This window comes from Haematobia irritans, chromosome 4, assembly GCF_050003625.1.
Source record: "Haematobia irritans isolate KBUSLIRL chromosome 4, ASM5000362v1, whole genome shotgun sequence".
Lineage (NCBI taxonomy): Eukaryota > Metazoa > Arthropoda > Insecta > Diptera > Muscidae > Haematobia > Haematobia irritans.
In genome coordinates this window covers 169,364,623-169,383,495 of record NC_134400.1, presented here as the reverse complement: position 1 = coordinate 169,383,495, position 18,873 = coordinate 169,364,623, and the positions used below count along the sequence as shown (strand labels likewise).

Below are 18,873 nucleotides of genomic sequence, written 5' to 3'. Positions count from 1 at the left end.
ATGGGGCCCATTTGCAATACTTTCCGACCTACATCAATAACAACTACTTGTGCCAACTTTCAAGTCGATAGCTTGTTTCGTTCGGAAGTTAGCGTGATTTCAACAGACGGACGGACGGACGTGCTCAGATCGACTCAGAATTTCGCCACGACCCAGAATATATATACTTTATGGGGTCTTAGAGCAATATTTCGATGTGTTACAAACGGAATGACAAAGTTAATATACCCCCATCCTATGGTGGAGGGTATAACAACTTTAAACCAAAGACGCTAAATCTTCAAAATAAGTCTTAGCCTATATTTGAAGCGTTTTTATCTTAATCCTAAAGTTTCAATATTTCAGATAATTTAAGGACAATTTCTTTAAATCAAAAATGTGTTTCTTTACGTTAAGGAAAATTAGCCTTAGTTCAGAGACTTGCGACTTTAACGGAGGGATGCAAATATACAAAATTTGTGTCCTAAATTTAATGCAAAAAACAAACTTTATTTTAATTTAAATTTCATTACTTTAAAGAAATTTGTCCTCAATATTCTGTAAAATTCGTAGGTTGCGTAATCTTTAATATCACGTCAATATATTTTTCAGTGTATTTTCAAGTATATTCAAGAATGAAAACTTTGCCTCGGGTGGTCATATAAATCTACGTCAGGCAAAACGAATATATGAGAGCTATATCTAAATCTGAACCGATTTCAACCAAATTTGACACACTATCAAATGTAATCATTATGTAAAATTTCAAACAAATCACTATGAAACTCTCATATCGGACGAGAGATATAAAAATGGGATATTTATCTAAATTTGAACCGATTTGGCTGCCAATGTAAATTAGACAGAATTAGATATAATTATATATAATTCCACATGTGACGAGATTTAACATCAGATCCAACTATATTTAGGGATAGATATAATTATATCTAAGACATTAGATCTAGGCCAATATTGAGATCTAATCAGATCTAATTCCATAGAAATTAGATATGATTAGATCTTACCATCTTTCGGATCTACTCATATCTAATTGTATCAATTTAGATCCCTCAATTTTTACTTGGGTGATATTTAACAAGTTTTACAAGACTCACTAAACTTTAGGATTTACATCTGAATAAGTAGGTTAGGTTAGGTGGCAGCCCCATGTATCAGGCTCACATAGGCTATTCAGTCCATTGTGATACCACAGTGGTGAACTTCTTTCTTATCACTGAGTGCTGTCCGATTCCATGTTAAGCGCAATTAAAAGGGACCTCCTTTTTATAGCCGAGTCCGAACAGCGTTCCATATTGCAATGTCACGAGCACTACTGAGGTGGAATAATCCACCGCTGAAAAACCTTTTTGCTAGCCATTGCACCACGGTGGCACCTGAATAGGTAGTAAATGTCTCTCCCGACAAACAATTGTTTTCGACTTAGTATACTATGGAATGGAGCTTTTGATTTTGTGTGCACAATCCTAGCGCCAAAGGATACACAGGCCCCACACATACTCAAAATAGAAATATTTCTTACATGGATTTACACACGCAAACATTAGAACATCAAACATAGAATGAAATGCAAACATAAATGCACTTCAGGGATATATGCTTCCAATGAATATACGAGTGTCTCGATAGAAGTAGGTCATCGTGACGTGTTCAACTATATAATTTGGTCATTACACGCAAAGAAAACATAAACGTTTGGAAAACATGTGTCACAAACACCGTTCTTTTGTTACAAGTTTTTGATTTTATTCGAAAAATTCACCACCAACAAAAGTTTTGTTATTAATTTTTTTCGTAGCAATAATGAACTACTGTACGGTTAAAATGGTCATCATTTGGCACCAATGATTTGTCCTTTACCTTTAGTTCATTGTTTTCTACACGGACGAAAAAGATTGTTTTTCGATTGTTTCGGTGTAAAAATGATATGTTTGAAAATAAAATTTTTAGCACATTATTTTTAACATGCTTGGGGCATATATGTTAATATTTTAGAACATATAATGTTCGGGATATTACATTTTCTTAAATATAAAATCTCTGGATTTTATATTTAAGAAATTTCGTATAAACATACATATATGTTTAGAAAAGTCAGAGACAAAGAGCGAGAACGAATAGAGAAAACAGATAAAGATGGCGAAGAAGGTAGATAACGAAAGAGATGTATAGATATGTATGTAAAACTGCAAATTTAATTAAAACAAATAAAAGTGTAGGTTGCTGAGTTCACGTTCATGATTGCTTTATGACGGAAAATTGCCGAATCTGGCCAAAAAATGGGTATGGAAGATCGATTTGTGTTTGTCCAAGATAATGACCCCAGGAATTCGTCCCATATTTTTAAAGAATATAAAGAGTATTATCTCACCCTCGGGCATATATGCACTGAAATAACAGTGAACCCACCAGGAAGAAAACTTTTGATTAATTTTAGAAAATTTTGAATATTTTTAGAAATTTTTAACTAAACAGTATTACAAGCGCTGGCATCGCGCCGATATCACAAAAATAAATAAATATTTTTCGACAAATTCAAGAAAATTTATTAGACATGAATAATTTTTTTCACTTTTTAAAGAAAATTTTGTAGTTTGAAGCAAAAAATTGGAGTTCAAAATTGCAAGAATGTCTTTAGTGACATACGAAGTTCATCATGGACGCTTTTGTAGTAAAATTTACAAATTTGAAGAAATAATGAACTATTTTATGGCAAATACGAATTTAGTAAATCTCTATCCTTAACTTGTATATAATTTTTTCCTGTCTTTTAGTTCATTTAACTAACGTACGCAAAAAATTATTAGAGTAAATGAAACTTTCACCACATATAATAAGTTCATGAACTAAAATATAATTAAATTGGCTTTAGTGAAATAGTGAGTTCACTAAAGCCAATTTAACTATATTTTAGTTCATGAACATCAACTTTTCTAGCAAAGAAACTCTCAAAAACATCCTTATGGATATATGGAGCTGAATTCCCGTAGATTTGACGAAAACCCTAACCCACTCAATACCAAAGAGACTCCAAGCTGTAAAAACCCAACAAAAAAATTTGGATGTTCTTCTAAAGGCACAACTTCCAAAAATATCCTCCCGAACATATTCTTTATTTGAAATACACAGGCAGTTCTTTAAATTCAATTTTTTTATAAAACACTTTTTATACACCGAAAGAATTCTCTTCGTTAATTTTACGAAGAATTCTTCATTAACTATTCTTCGTGAATTCTTCATTAAAATAACGAAAATTTCATTCATTTTCGTAAATTTTACGAATATACGAAACTTCTACGAAAGTTCGTACTTTTAACGAAACTTTCTTCATATTTCATGAATTTTGTGAAGAAGTTTTTACGAATATTTTACGAAACATTCTGCGTTAAAATTTCTTCATAAAAAGTACGAAACATTTTCTTTGAAATAACGACGAAGTTTCATTGTAGTTTTAAAATTTCCGTTCGCGACATAAAATTGTCTTTTATAATGAGCTTGAGTGTATTCCTTTATTCTATTTTTTTATGCAAGTCTATGCTACTTCTCATTTGGGTGGTAGAGCGCTATGAATAAAAGTGAAGCAATAAAACTAAAAATTATTAAAAAACTTAAGATGTAAAGTAGTGATGTCATTTTTCACACTTGTAACTACAACCAAATGCACTTTCGACTGTAAATTTTTTTCTAAAAGTTCGAACATTTTTGAAAAAAAAAGTACGAAAGTTTTTCATAAAAAGTACGAACATTTTTCATAAAAACTACGAAAGTTTTTCATAAAAAGTACGAAACATTTTCATAAAAAGAACGAAATTGTTTCATAAAAAGTACGAAGATTTTTCATAAAAAGTACGAAGATTCTTCATAAAAAGTACGAATTTTTTTCTTACAAAGTACGAAAATTTTGGAAGAACTTTTCTTCGTAAAAAGTACGAAATATTTCGTACTTTTAATGAAAAGTTTCTTTGGTTGTAAAACAATGACAAATTTCGTACTTTTAACGAAATTTTTCGTTTTTTTTACGAAGAAAATTCTGAGTCGATCTGAGCATGTCCGTCCGTCCATCTGTTGAAATCACGCTAACTTCCAAACAAACAAGCTATCGACTTGAAACTTGGCACAAGTAGTTGTTATTGATGTAGGTCGGATAGTATTGAAAATGGGCCATATCGGTTCACTTTTACGTATAGCCCCCATATAAACGGAGCCCCAAATTTGGCTTGTCGATCTTCTAAGAGAAGCAAATTTCATCCGATCCGGCTGAAATTTTGTACATGGTGTTAGTATATGGTCTCTAACAACCATGCAAGAATTGGTCCATAATTATATATATAGCCCCCATATAAACCGATCCCCCGATTTGGCTTGCGGAGCCTCTAAAAGAAACAAATTTCATCCGATACGGCTGTAATTTGGTACATGGTGTTGGTATATGATCTCTAACAACTATGCAAAAATTGGTCCACATCGGTCCATAATTTTATATAGCCCCCATATAAACCGATCCCTAGATTTGGCTTGTGGAGCCTCTAAGAGAAGCAAATTTCATCCGATCCGGTTGAAATTTGGTACATGGTGTCAGCATATGATCTCTAACAACCATGCAAAAATTGGTCCACATCGGTCCATAATTATATTTAGCCCCCATATAAACCGATCCCCCGATTTGGCTTGTGAAGCCTCTAAGAGAAGCAAATTTCATCCGATCCGGCTGAAATTTGGTACATGTACATTCCTATCAGCCCATAATTATATAGCTCCCATATAAACCGATCCCCAGATTTGACCGATCTGGTTGAAATTTGGTACGTGGTGGTAGTATATGATATTTAACAACCATGCCAAAAGTGGTCCATATCAGTCCATAATCATATATAGCCCCCATATAAACCGATCCCGAGATTTGGTTTTGGAGCCTCTTGCAGGAGCAAATTTCATCCGAGTGAGATGAAATTTGGTACACTCAGAAAATTTTACGTCGTAACTACAAGTAAATTCCATAATATTGAGTAGTTCAAAAGTTTACTCACAGTTAGTTAAATTTAACTATTGATGAACAAAATTAACTCAGTGGAAGTAAATTGAACTTACGGCCATTACCAGCAAAATGGTTAAGAACTCCCAATGGGTGCGTAAATGGACTGAAGCAAATATAATAATAGCGAGTACGTATTTTTTCCAACGTACGAAGAAGTTTCTCAGCGTTACTGAACTATTGCTGTGCAATATTACGAAGTCTAGTTGGACACGAAATTTCCATTTTTAGTTAGTTAGAATGTCAATTCTAACTACCGTTGAGTGAATATACTTCTAGACAATAGTTCGTCTCCGAAACATGTGCTCGTGTGGTGTTTCTAAAAATAGACACCCTTGACTGTATGTGTTAATGAATACATGCAGCCAAGCAAGAAAAGAATAAATAAAGTCGCATTTGGTTGTTGATTAGTGTAAGAGCTAATTGGCCCAGTGGATAGTGTGTTTAGTTAGAAAACTGATGGTACGCGGTTCGATCCTCCGTCCGGACAAAAGGTAAAATTTTATAAAATGATAAAAAAATCTAATAAATGATTCTAAAGGATTTGTACTACAGAAGAGTAAGTGGTTTGTACTAAATATAATATGACATGTAGAAATGGGGATCCTCCCCCTTCAGGTTTCCTTGCTCGAAGTCACCAGGTGGTCTAGGAAATCCGGAACATTAATTTTTTCGTTTTCAAAAAATGTATTATTTAGTTAATTTTTTACTTCTGAACAGTTAAATTTGAACTTGACAAAAGTTAAAACAAATTACTAACCGATAGGAAAATGTTGAACTTACTATGGGTACATGCTTCTTTAGCGACATACGAAGTTCAATATTGACACTGGTTAGTTAAAAATAACTCGCTAATGGGTTCACTCTTCTCTGAGTGTACATTGTGCTAGTATATGGCCGTTAACAACCATGCCTAACTAGGTCCATATCGGTCTATAGTTATATATAGCCCTCAGATAAATCAATCCCCAATCACACAAAATTGGTCCGTATCAAGTTCAAAATTGTATATAGCCCACCCCCATATTTCAATTCTGGCTCCCTATGTACCGTGCAAAAGTCCATATCGATTCGTAATTATTTGTTGACTTACCTATGCATACCTTTTTTGTCTAATATATACCACGTATGGACTAACTAACAATTTAGAAAACGATTTTAAGAAGTTTTAAGATAGCACAACCCAATTAATTCGATTGTGGAAGTTTCTACGCAATCCATGATAGGGGGTACATAAGATTCGGCCTGGCCGAACTTACGGCCGTATATACTTGTTAATTTTTTTTTGTTTCAAATAGGTTAAAAGCAGAGTAAGAATTAATAAAATGGTACAAATTATTTAAAATTTGTCGAAAAAATTTCTAAATATATTGACAAAATTGTCTATAGAAATAAAATTGTGACAAAATTTTCTATAGAAATAAAATTTTGATAAAATTTTCTATCGAAATAAAATTTTGATAAATTTTTCTATAGAAATAAAATTTTGACAAATTTTTCTATAGAAATAAAATTTTGATAAAATTTTCTATAGAAATAAAATGTTGACAAAATTTTCTATAGAAATAAAATTTTGATAAAATTTTCTATAGAAAAAAAAATTTGACAAAATTTTCTATAGAAATAACATTTTGACAAAATTTTCTATAGAAATAACATTTTGACAAAATTTTCTATAGAAATAAAATTTTGACAAAATTTTTTATAGAAATAAAAAGTTGATAAGCCACAAAAATTTAATAAAATTTTCATCCACAAAAATTTGATAAAAACACTGCGAAATAAGATTTTTCTATTTGGTAGTTGTTTGGTAAAATTTGGTAGATTATTTTTGGCTCGAGTGGCAACCGCGATGATTTTCTTGCAAGTCGAAATGAAATTTTTTTATATTTTTTTTGTTGTTTTTTGCCTAACCAGAAATAAATCTGAATTATTTTCTTTTATTTTGTAGCTTTAATTTTCGGTATAATACAAATATATTTACTTCATATTTTTTATATCGTTTTAGGATTTATTTCACATTCATTGGTTGCAATTTTTTTTTGCTGACTGTATATATGGGAGCTATATCTTAATCTGACCCGATTTCGAATATTTTTGCAGACTTAAAGAGTCCTGCAAAGAATTGCTTTGATCCCATTTTTCGTAATCGGCAGATAGATGTATGTATATGGGAGAGTTCGTCCTTGGGCCAAGAAAACACCCTGTGTCGAAATCGACTAATAATTGCGACCGACAAATACATGTTGCGAGCAACAAATACATGGACAGACTGACACCAAGGGCTTGATCAACTCGGGAGGTGATTCTGAGTAGGCCGTTTTATATTTTATGCTGTTTAAAACCAATATTTCTGGTCGGCATATTTTTTTGTAGATCAAAGTTATTAAACCCTAACCACTATGTGGTTTGGGGTATAAAAATGACAGCAACACTTTTTGAGTATATTTATGGTAAAGCTATTATCTTTAAAGAGCTTTCACATTCTTAAATAAAAAGGGAATTCAATAAATATTTTTTGTGATATCTTTATTTAATGATTTTAGTTACAATATATCCAATAATATAATAATCATAGTAATAATAGTAATGATAGATTAATAAACAATTATGTAAGCAAAAAAAAAATTATTAATATCATATAAAGTTGATTGAACCTCATTACTCAACTAAATGGTGTTTTGCGAAAATTTTACAAAATCGCAATAAATGCGCTATTAAAATAAGTTCCATCTAAAAAAAATACATATTACGAAAAAGTGTAGACAATACATACATCAATTTTACATATATTCATTTGTGTTATTTTCAAATAACTAATAATCAGATATGTTAAAATTATCGTATATTGTTTATAGTTGGTATACATATGTGTATAAATATATATTAAAAAAAAACACATTTAAAATAATATTCCCTTTATGCATAAAACAAAACTAAATCCTATTAAACATATTTTTCGTTGAGGGGAATCATTTACCATTGATAGAGGTCTTTCATTTAGGGATTTTTTTTTATAATTTTACAGAGATATACAACTTTTTAGACCTTCGTCCTCATTATCACCATCGTCATCATTAAATGCGGTATAATATGTACACCGCAAACATAGTTCGATGTTACATAAAATCCTCGTTACTTGAAATTTAGATTTGATGTGATTTTCATCAGTCCTCTATGTCTTTGTGGACGCTGAACGTTTCGTTTTCCAATTTGATTGGTTTCTTTATTCGTTTCGATCCAGTGCTTGGCACTGCTTTTATTGTTCCATTGGTTGGTCGCTTCCTTAAATTCAACTACGCGTTAGCATGCCATTAATCATGATATTGGCCAAAGCGTTACGTCTCTTTCGCCAGGCTCCCATACCCTGAGCGTGATACTGTAATTGAGTGTACCATTGTTTAGTGCGAACATTGTCTTCGGCCTGAAAAGATAATGAAAGGAATACAAGTTTGATTGCTGGCATACAAATACTAGTCAAGGAAAGGTGTGTATTTATTTGAACAGATAATATGGGATGTCATAGAAAAGTTAAGATAAGTCCAATAAATATATAGCAAAACAAAACAAGTATATAAATATTTACCATCATGAATCAAATCTAAAAGTTTCCTTTGAAAACTCTTTGTCGTAGTGGAAAAATGTGCCTAATTAAATTTTGATAAAAATATTTATCAAGAAAATTATTCAAAATTTGATAAAGTTTGTTGGTCATATCGTGACATTTGAACAATGAACATAGTCTCATTTACAATATCGGATTCGGATTTGAGTTAAAACACCCAGCTGCTGTCGATTTTAATTCGAGATGGAATAAGTTTGAGTTAAAAACAAGTATATACGGCCGCAAGTTCGGCCAGGCCGAATCTTATGTACCCACCACCATGGATTGCGTAGAAACTTCTACGAAAGACTATCATCCACAATCGAATTACTTGGGTTGTGGTATCTTAAAACTTCTTAACATCGTTTTCTAAATTGTGATTTAGTCCATACATGGTATATATTAGACAAAAAAGTTATGTATAGTTAAGTCTACAAATAATTACGAATCGATATGGACTTTTTGTACGTAGAGAGCCAGAATTGAAATATGGGGGCTATATACAATTATGAACTTGATATGGACCAATTTTTGTGCGATTGGGGATCGATTTATCTGAGGGCCATATATAACTATAGACCCATATGGACCTAGTTAGGCATGGTTGTTAACGACCATATACTAGCACAATGTACCAAATTTCAACTCACTCGGATGAAATTTGCTCCTCCAAGAGGTTCCAAAACCAAATCTCGGGATCGGTTTATATGGGGCTATGTACGATTATGGACTGATATGGACCACTTTTGGCATGGTTGTTAAATATCATATACTACCACCACGTACCAAATTTCAAGCAGATCGGATGAATTTTGCTTCTCCAAAAGGTTTATATGGGAGCTATATATAATTATGGACTGATAGGAACCAATTCCTGCATGGTTGGTGGATACCATATATTAACACCACGTACCAAATTTCAACTGAATCAGATGAATTTTGGTCTTCCAAGAGGTTCCGGAGGTCAAATCTGGTGATCGGTTTATATGGGGGCTATATATAATTATGAACCGATGTGGACCAATTTTTGCATGGTTGTTAGAGACCATATACTAACATCACGTACCAAATTTCAAATTTTCGATGTGTTACAAACGGAATGACAAAGTTAATATACCCCCCATCCTATGGTGGTGGGTATAACAAGTATATACGGCCGTAAGTTCGGCCAGGCCGAATCTTATGTACCCTCCACCATGGATTGCGTAGAAACTTCAACGAAAGACTGTCATACACAATCGAATTACTTGGGTTGTGGTATCTGAAACCTTCTTAACATCGTTTTTTAAAGTAAAGTTAAAAAGTTATGTATAGTTAAGTCTACAAATAATTACGAATCGATATGGACTTTTTGCACGGTACGTATAGAGCCAGAATTGAAATATGGGGGTCGCTTATATAGGGGCTAAAGGGTGATACGGTCAAAATTTGGTCAAGGGAAAACGCGTGTAAATCGGTGAAATCGTTTTTAAAAAATCAAATTAAATTTCTTTTTCAAGTTCAATTAGTATAAAATTCAGGAAAAATATTCAATTAGGCTTTCGCTTTTCCAAATCCGAATTGCCGGGCTTCACGCTTGACACCTGCCATCAGATTTTGTACAGCCACCTTGTCCACCTTCTTCGGCGCAGAAAGCCAGTTTGCCTTGAACTGCTGCTCGTCCTTAGCAGTTTTTTTGGTCTTTTTTAGGTTCCGCTTGACAATAGCCCAGTATTTCTCAATTGGGCGGAGCTCTGGCGTGTTGGGAGGGTTCTTGTCCTTGGGAACCACCTGCACGTTGTTGGCGGCGTACCACTCCATGGCCTTTTTACCGTAATGGCAAGATGCCAAATCTGGCCAAAACAGTACGGAACAACCGTGTTTCTTCAGGAAAGGCAGCAGACGTTTATTCAAATACTCTTTCACGTAAATTTCTTGGTTGACTGTCCCGGAAGCTATGAAAATGCTGCTTTTCAAGCCACAGGTACAGATGGCTTGCCAAACCAAATATTTCTTTGCGAACTTTGACAGTTTTATGTGCTTGAAAATATCTGCTACCTTTCCCCTTCCTTTTGCTGTATAAAACTCCTCTCCCGGAGGCTGCTTGTAGTCGGCTTTGACGTAGGTTTCGTCGTCCATTACCACGCAGTCAAACTTCGTCAGCATCGTCGTGTACAGCCTCCGGGATCGCGCTTTGGCCGTCGTATTTTGTTTATCATCGCGATTTGGAGTCACTACCTTCTTGTAAGTCGATAGTCCGGCTCGTTTTTTGGCTCGATGCACGGTTGTAGACGATACACCCAGCTTATTTGCGGCATCTCGGAGAGAGAGGTTAGGGTTTCGCTTGAAACTACCGGCAACTCTCTTTGTCGTCTCAGCGGCTTCCGGTTTTCGATTTCCCCCCGATCCAGACTTACTGGCTGTCGACAAACGTTCCCCAAACACTTTAATTACATTTGTAAAGGTTGATTTGGCAACTATTAGCGATTTTGCCAGCTTTGCGTGCGAGTAGCTCGGATTTTAGCGATGCGCGAGCAAAATTTTGATACGCTGCTCTTCTTGCTTGGACGGCATTTTGACAACTGAAGAGTGAATTCCAAAATCAAAATAGGAGCAACATTCTACACACACACACACCTTCAAAATGAGGGGTGTTTTTTAAATGCAAAATTGAAAGAAATACGTCAAGTTTATATTGACCAAATTTTGACCGTATCACCCTTTATGTACAATTATGAACTTGATATGGACCAATTTTTGTGTGATTGGGGATCGATTTATCTGAGGGCTATATATAACTATAGACCGATATGGACCTAGTTAGGCATGGTTGTAACGGCCATATACTAGCACAATGTACCAAATTTCAACTCACTCGGATGACATTTGCTCCTCCAAGAGGCTCCAAAACCAAATCTCGGGATCGGTTTACATGGGGGCTATATATTATTATGGACTGATATGGACCACTTTTGGCATGCTTGTTAAATATCATATACTACCACCACGTACCAAATTTCAACCAGATCGGATGAATTTTGCTCTTCCAAAAGGCACCGGAGGTCAAATCTGGGGATTGGTTTATATAGGAGCTATATACAATTATGGACTGATAGGAACCAATCCCTGCATGGTTGTTGGATACTATATACTAATATCACGTACCAAATTTCAACCTAATGGGGAGAATTTTGCTCTTCCAAGGGGCTCCGGAGGTCAAATCTGGGTATCGGTTTATATGGGGCCTATATATAATTATGGACCGATATCGACCAATTTTTGCATGGGAGTTTGAGGCCATATATTAACACCACGTACACAATTTCAACTGAATCAGATGAATTTTGGTCTTCCCAGAGGCTCCGGAGGTCAAATCTGGTGATCTGTTTATATGGGGGCTATATATAATTATGGACCGATATGGACCAATTTTTGCATGGTTGTTAGAGAACATATACTTACACCATGTACCAAATTTCAGCCGGATCGGATGAAATTTGCTTCTCTTAGAGGCCTCGGAAGCCAAATTTGGGGGTCCGTTTATATGGGGGCTATACGTAAAAGTGGACCGATATGGCCCATTTGCTATACCATTCGACCGACATCAATAGCAATTACTTGTGCAAAGTTTCAAGTCGATAGCTTGTTTCGTTCGGAAGTTAGCGTGATTTCAACAGACGGACATGCTCAGATCGACTCAGAATTTCACCACGACCCATATATACTTTATGGGGTCTTAGAGCAATATTTCGATGTGTTACAAACGGAATGACAAAGTTAATATAGGGTATAATGAACACTGGTATGCCATGAAGACAAAAGATCCAGTGTTTTTTCTTAATTTTGGTTGAAATTTGGTTTTTATCAATATGAAATTTACAAATTTAGTACGACCCCTAAAAAAACACTATTCAACAATTATGAATAGTGAATTTCTTTACCGGTTTTGTAAATGCCTATGATATTTTTGTTGAATTGTGGATTTTTTTTATCAGTTAAAATTGAAAAATTTTCGATGAAATACCTACAACTCTTGACATTTATTTTAGATCTTCGTATATTTTATCAAATAAAATTATTTTTGGTTCTGTGCAGATTGGATTTAAATAAGCATTTTTTTGAGAATCCTAAGCATATCAACTAAACTTGAGAGCAATTACGATGAAATAACCCTTTCATATGGGTTGAAATCTGATTTCTATACACTACGCAGAAAATAAAGTAAATTGTTTTATAGCAAGAATGGACTACGTCGTGCGAAAATTGAACTAAATTATACTCCACATTTTGAGATTTCCACAAAGTGTTGTTGAAACCAGGAACATTTAATGGCCTGATGAATATTTTAACTACAACTCACGAAATTATACCCCCCTCATTGGCGCCAAATCATGACCATTTTAACCATACAGTAGTTGATTCTTACTATTTTTGGGAATCGTACAAAAAATTTTCTTTTGCGTTACTTCATATTCAACTTATGTGTACGGTCTTATACCCTCGGAATTTATACCTTTGTTTGGGTCACCAACTTGTGATCCGGAAGTAGTGCAAACTTGGATCATCTCCAATGGATTTTACATTTATTTACATTTTTGAAATAATCTTCATATACGAGGGCAGTTCGGAAACTTCTTAGCATAGCACAAAAAGCGCGGTATAAACAGGAAAAAGTTAAGTGTTTTGGAAACTTCCATCTCTGTTATGAACACATGTTAAATTTTGTTTCGATCTGTCAACTCCCTCATATAGAAACAGGTGTTCAAAAAAGACGCATCCGAAATTTTTTTACAATGGAAAAATTAGAAATGCGTGCTGTCAAAATATTTGGCTCCATGAAATAAGCCCCCAAGAAATAAGGCCCCAAAACGGAAATGAAACAAAGCCCCAAACCTTTATACTGAAAACAAAAACAACGTAATTTGGGGTATTGTTTCGTTTTTTTGGGGTGTTGTTTCATTATTATGTTTGGGTGTTGTTTCATTATGAAAAAACACCGTAATTCATTGATTAAGGAAACCCCCAACGATTTCTTTGTGGGGCATTATTTCATTTTGTTAAAACTAACAACTTTACTAAATGCGTAGACTGGTACCGTTACAACTACCGTGTATTTAAATGAATGCTTGCAATTCATTGTAAACATTGATTGACTATTCAGTTTCATTCTAAACGTCGTGTAGTAAACAAATACTCAATATGAATTACGAAATATTCCCGGGAAAAAGAAGTGGAAGTGAACTCCTTTACGTATTTGAGGAAAAAATGATTTATCGCAAGAAATCATTTTACAAAGGTGTAACTAAATATGAGTGTAGACAAAAAGAGTGTAAATCTAGAATTAATGTAACGTCCGATGGAAACTGTGTCCGTGAAAGCACAAAATGTTGGTTGCTGGTACGTATGAAATATTTTGTTTTTATATTCTAAATGTGAGAAGAATTAAAAAAAGATTTAGATTGTTCTCAAATGTAAAAACGAAACTCGTGTGGATTTTTTGAAGTCTTTACATTCGAGCACAATCTAAATTTTTGTTTAATTTGAATTTAATATAATCGAAACTACAGCACATAAAAAAATTGCGAAGTAAAATAACATTTTGGTAGAGGATTGTGGATTGTGCTCGAGTGGAAAGGTTGAAAAAAATTCGCGCGAATTTTTTTCAACCTTTCCACTCGAGCACAATCTATTTTTTTCGTAATTCTTTTAAAACCTCTACCAAAATGTTATTTTACTTCGCAATTTTGTGAAACCTTTACATTTAAACAAAATCATAACAATTCCGCAATTCCGCTCATGTATTATAATTTTCGGTTAAATTTAAAAAGTGAACATAACTAATGCAATACAAATAAAAATAAACAACATCATTTATTCGAGTGCTAACAAAACTGTTCATTTGGGTTCCATTTTTGCCAAGCTGTTAGGCGTAACGTGAGAAGCAGAAAGGCTTTAGTTAAGTATATACGATCTTCGAAAGAAGCGTCTGCAGCTTATCATAAACTAATGGCTCTTCCCTTACTCCCCCCTGGGTTAATAATTTTTTTTTTAAGTTTGTTGCCATAATTCGTAATGAGGATTTTTTCAAAAGCCGCCATTTTTCAATGCTCTCTGAAAGCGGTGGCTCGTTGTGCAAACGAAAGAAGAGACAGGATGCTGATAAGTCTTCCAAAATTGAGAAAGCAATCCGGCTTTTGGAAAATGGGGATATATCTGTTAACGATTTTCTTTCCCGAATGGTGTATGAACCTAACAAAATATGCGTAAAATTGATACCAGAGGAAAATATATTCGAGGAAGAAGAGTATTACGATTGTGAAAACTCGGAAGACGACAACCAAGAAGTGACTTCTAGCACTTTAAACGACAGCGATTGCGTGATCTGCGCCAACAAACCATCAAACATTGTTATGCTACCTTGTAGACATATGAAAATTTGTTCGGAGTGAAATGGCGGATGCATTATCAAAAGCTTTAAACAATTACAAGTGTCCTTGCTGCCGCCAACCCGTTGAAGATACCATGGAAGTTTTTACTTGAAACTTATTACTCTCATACAATTATTAAATTGGATTTTTCATAGAGAATTTTTTTATTTATACAAAATATAATATTATATTGAAATATTTATTAAATTCATGACTAAATTTATTTTTTTCTCTATAACAGCAATAAATATTACTTTATAAAATGAAATAAATCCCTATGGGGCCCAATTTCATAAAATTTTGGGCTTTATTTCATTGTTGTGGGGTTTTATTACATATTCGAAATGAGGCTTTATTTCCTTATGAACTAAATCCCCAAAATTTGGGGCATTATTTCATTTCCAGTTTGGGGCCTTTTTTCTTGGGGGCTTATTTCATGGAGCCAAATTTTAATGCCCTGTTGTATTTGTTAGCTACAGTTCACGAAATTACATCATCTCATAGAAGAAAAAATTAACTAAAAGTAAAGAAGAAAATCATTGGCGCCAAATCATGACCATTTTACCCAAACGGTAGTTCATTCTTACTATTTTTGGGAATCGTACGAAAATCTTCTTTTACTTTAGTTCATATTGAAATTATGTGTACGGTCATTGAACTATATACTCACGTTTAGTTCATAAAATTTTTGAGACATACTTAAAAAAAGTAAGATTTCATTAAGCTGTGGAAAATTTCGATAATAATAATAAAATTTAACTACAAGCAAATAAATTTTTTACAATAAAAATAAGTTAAATTTAGCGTTAGTTTAACTACTGAAATTTTTTTCTGTGTACTCTCAAAATCCAGATTTTTTGAAAGAACTTCTTTAACAAGACAAATAACAGTTGATATCTAGTTAAAGTGGATTTTGGAAGTAAAATGTGAATGCGATGATATAAAGTCTTCAATTTAATGCAAATAAAATTTCTTTTATTACACTTGATACCCTGTAGTTCGATTCATAGTGATATTGCTCATATGTTCGAGCAAGAAGCTTTATTAAGGATTTCCTTCGTCCACTACCACATCACCATCGTATTAGTAGATTTACTTTGGCAATTGTGTTAGCCTGGAAAGGTGTACTTACTTTAAATATGAAAGTGTCCTTTGATGAGATCTCCTGTATCTCGAAATATTCATCCCAATCAGCTTCACTGCATACCACACATCGATCCAAATACAATGGCTCACGTATCAGGGCATAACGTCCACACTTCTCTTTGACCAACAACAATGAGGCCTCTCGAATTCCGGTATGCTTGTTAAAATTCAGTTTATCTGACATGACTTTTTCTGCCTTGTAATTGGTACTTGGCTATATGTGTGGTTGATGTGTAAGGATAGTGAAAACATCACACCAGAACCAGGGGAAAAAACAACAACAAGCAGCATCCAACATTTTGCCGTCATGTTCATGTTTGTTGCATTGGTGGTTGGTATAGGTTGGTTGGTTAGCAAATGTTTCATGAATTGAATATTGAATAGAAAATTGTTATCGTCATCATCAGCAGCATAGTCGTCGTCGTCGTCGTAGTTGTGTTTGTTTCCAATGTACATGCGTTTGAATGTTCGTCCACATGGTAACCAGGAGCCAGGATGTTAAAGTGTTGATAACATAAACCAAATGCAACCAAGAGATCCATGCAAGATGATGGCAGGCCAGCCAAGAGAGACAGGGAGTTGAAAAAAAAAACCAAAAAAAAATCAATTGTAAGAAATCTTTAAAGGAGCACAAAAAAAAAATCGGATACTTTTCATTGATATCTATAGATTGTTCATCTCTGGTTCGAACTAGGCATTAAAAACTAGTACATCTAAATCTTTATCCGGACTAAATGTGTCCTGCTGATATTCATTTATTATGGGTGTCACTATTACTTTTTCCGGAGAAATTGTTTTGAGAGTTTGCTATTAGTTTTGGTCTTCGATAAGGATGAGTGCAAAAAGTTCCAATTACACATTTATAGGAATTTCTTCTTTTGTCTTTTGGTAAATGAAGGTCTTATATCTCTTTTGCCATACAAGCATTGTTTTGGGAAATTTTAAAAGGATATGACCTAAATTAAGAACGTTTCTATGAAATAGAAATGTTTGGTGGGGTTGTGTTATTCAAAAGCTTTAGCAAAGCTTCACTGTTATGGAATCTGGAAAGCCTCTCAGAATTGGTAAACTGATTCAAAAATAATATTTTTTTGTGGCAAGCTAATTGTTTTTATATCCTCATACCGTTTGTAACGCATCGAAATATGGACCTCAGACCCCATAAATAATATATATTCTTGGTCGTGGTCAATCTAGCAATGTTCAGCCGTACATTCGCTTATTGAAACCAAGTTAACTTTTCCGAACAAAACAAGGTATCGGCTTAAAACCTGGCACAAGAAGTTTTTATTTATGTACACCGAAAACAGCCCATTGTTAAACTGATGCTAAATATAAATTAATTTTTTTGCAACAAAAAAAATGGTTTTAGTTTAATATTATTATTATTTTTTTTCCAATTCAAATTTCATTGAACGGCTGTAGAAATAAGTTTACCGAGGATCGAGGACCCTCCCAGGTTAGGTTAGGTAAAGTGGCATCCCGATATTTCAGGCTTGCTTGGACTATTCAGTCCATTGTGGTGAATTTCTCTCTTATCACTGAGTACTGCCCGATTTTATGTTAAGCTCAACGACAAGGGACCTTCTTTTCATAGCCGAAAAGGAGAGAAGCACTCAGAAATGTCAACAGAAATACGTAGAGGGGATAATCCACTGCTGAAAAACTTGTTGGTCGAAACTGGGTTTGAACCCACGACACTGTGTACGCGAGGCGGGCATGCTTACGAGCCACCACGGTGAAATGGTTGGCATGTCACCGTAGCATCACTAATGTATGACCCAGAAACCAGAGTTTTACTTTGATTTGCTTAAAAGTTTTCATAAGGAGTACAATTACCCAGCAAAAGACCTTCCAAAAAAAGTAGTTGAGATCCCCAATTTGTGATCCGGAAGTAGTACAAATTTGGATCATCTCCAATGAATTTAACATGGGCTTGTCATAGGACGGAAGTACTCCGTGTTTGCATTGCTTTAGAAGCTGTGCCTTTTATTTTTCATTTTTTTTTTTTTTTAATTTTTTATTGATTTTCTATTCCTGAAGGGATATGCATAAAAACAATGTGTGTGTAACAACTTCCAATTTTTTTTTGCTGGATTGTGAAGTAGCCAAGTGTGTCAAATTTGGTTCAGTTTTAGGTATAGCCCCCATATAACCGTACATTTACAGAAATGCACTATTTCATCAGAGTTAGTAAATTTTAGGCTGAGTATAGCATTCCCTAAATTCGTACCAAAAATCTTCTAAGTACGGACATATGTAATAAAGCGTCATTTTTGTAATTTGCATATTTCTTAGCTATTTACCAGTAGAATGTTGACAGCCTTTACAGTTAGTTACTCTGTACTTTGCCATTTGAGAAATGTTTAAAAAAGAACATTCATTTTAAAATTGCCGATTTTGGAATGAGAAGAACTCATATACTGCTTGACCAAAAATGTAGGAGAAGCCTAGAAAAAAGTTTTACGACAAAAAGAAAAATAAAAAATGGCCAAAATTGCGTATTTTTTGGTGGAGTCTACAACTTTTAATTTAACCCAAATAGGTACACAAAAATGCATAGAATTTTATAAGAAATGCAGCAAAGTAATGAATAGAGATATCGCACACGCTCGCGAGCCTTTTTAATAGGCGTTTACAAGTTCTACTCAGATAAAATCATAGAAATCAATTGACAGCTAAAT

General features: G+C 33.9%; 1 protein-coding gene across 1 annotated transcript in view; it reads right to left on the bottom strand.

Moving 5' to 3' along the window:
• Positions 1–7,540: 7,540 nt before the first annotated feature.
• RhoGEF64C (Rho guanine nucleotide exchange factor at 64C) overlaps positions 7,541–18,873 on the bottom strand; it is a 516,589-nt gene continuing 505,256 nt past the window's right edge. The window contains exons 7-8 of the mRNA XM_075305189.1: positions 16,176–16,403; positions 7,541–8,456 (exon numbers count right to left, since the gene is read on the bottom strand). Of these exons, the coding sequence (XP_075161304.1) occupies positions 8,325–8,456; positions 16,176–16,403 (360 nt within the window). The 3' untranslated portion in view covers positions 7,541–8,324. The remainder of the gene's footprint in view (positions 8,457–16,175; positions 16,404–18,873) is intronic.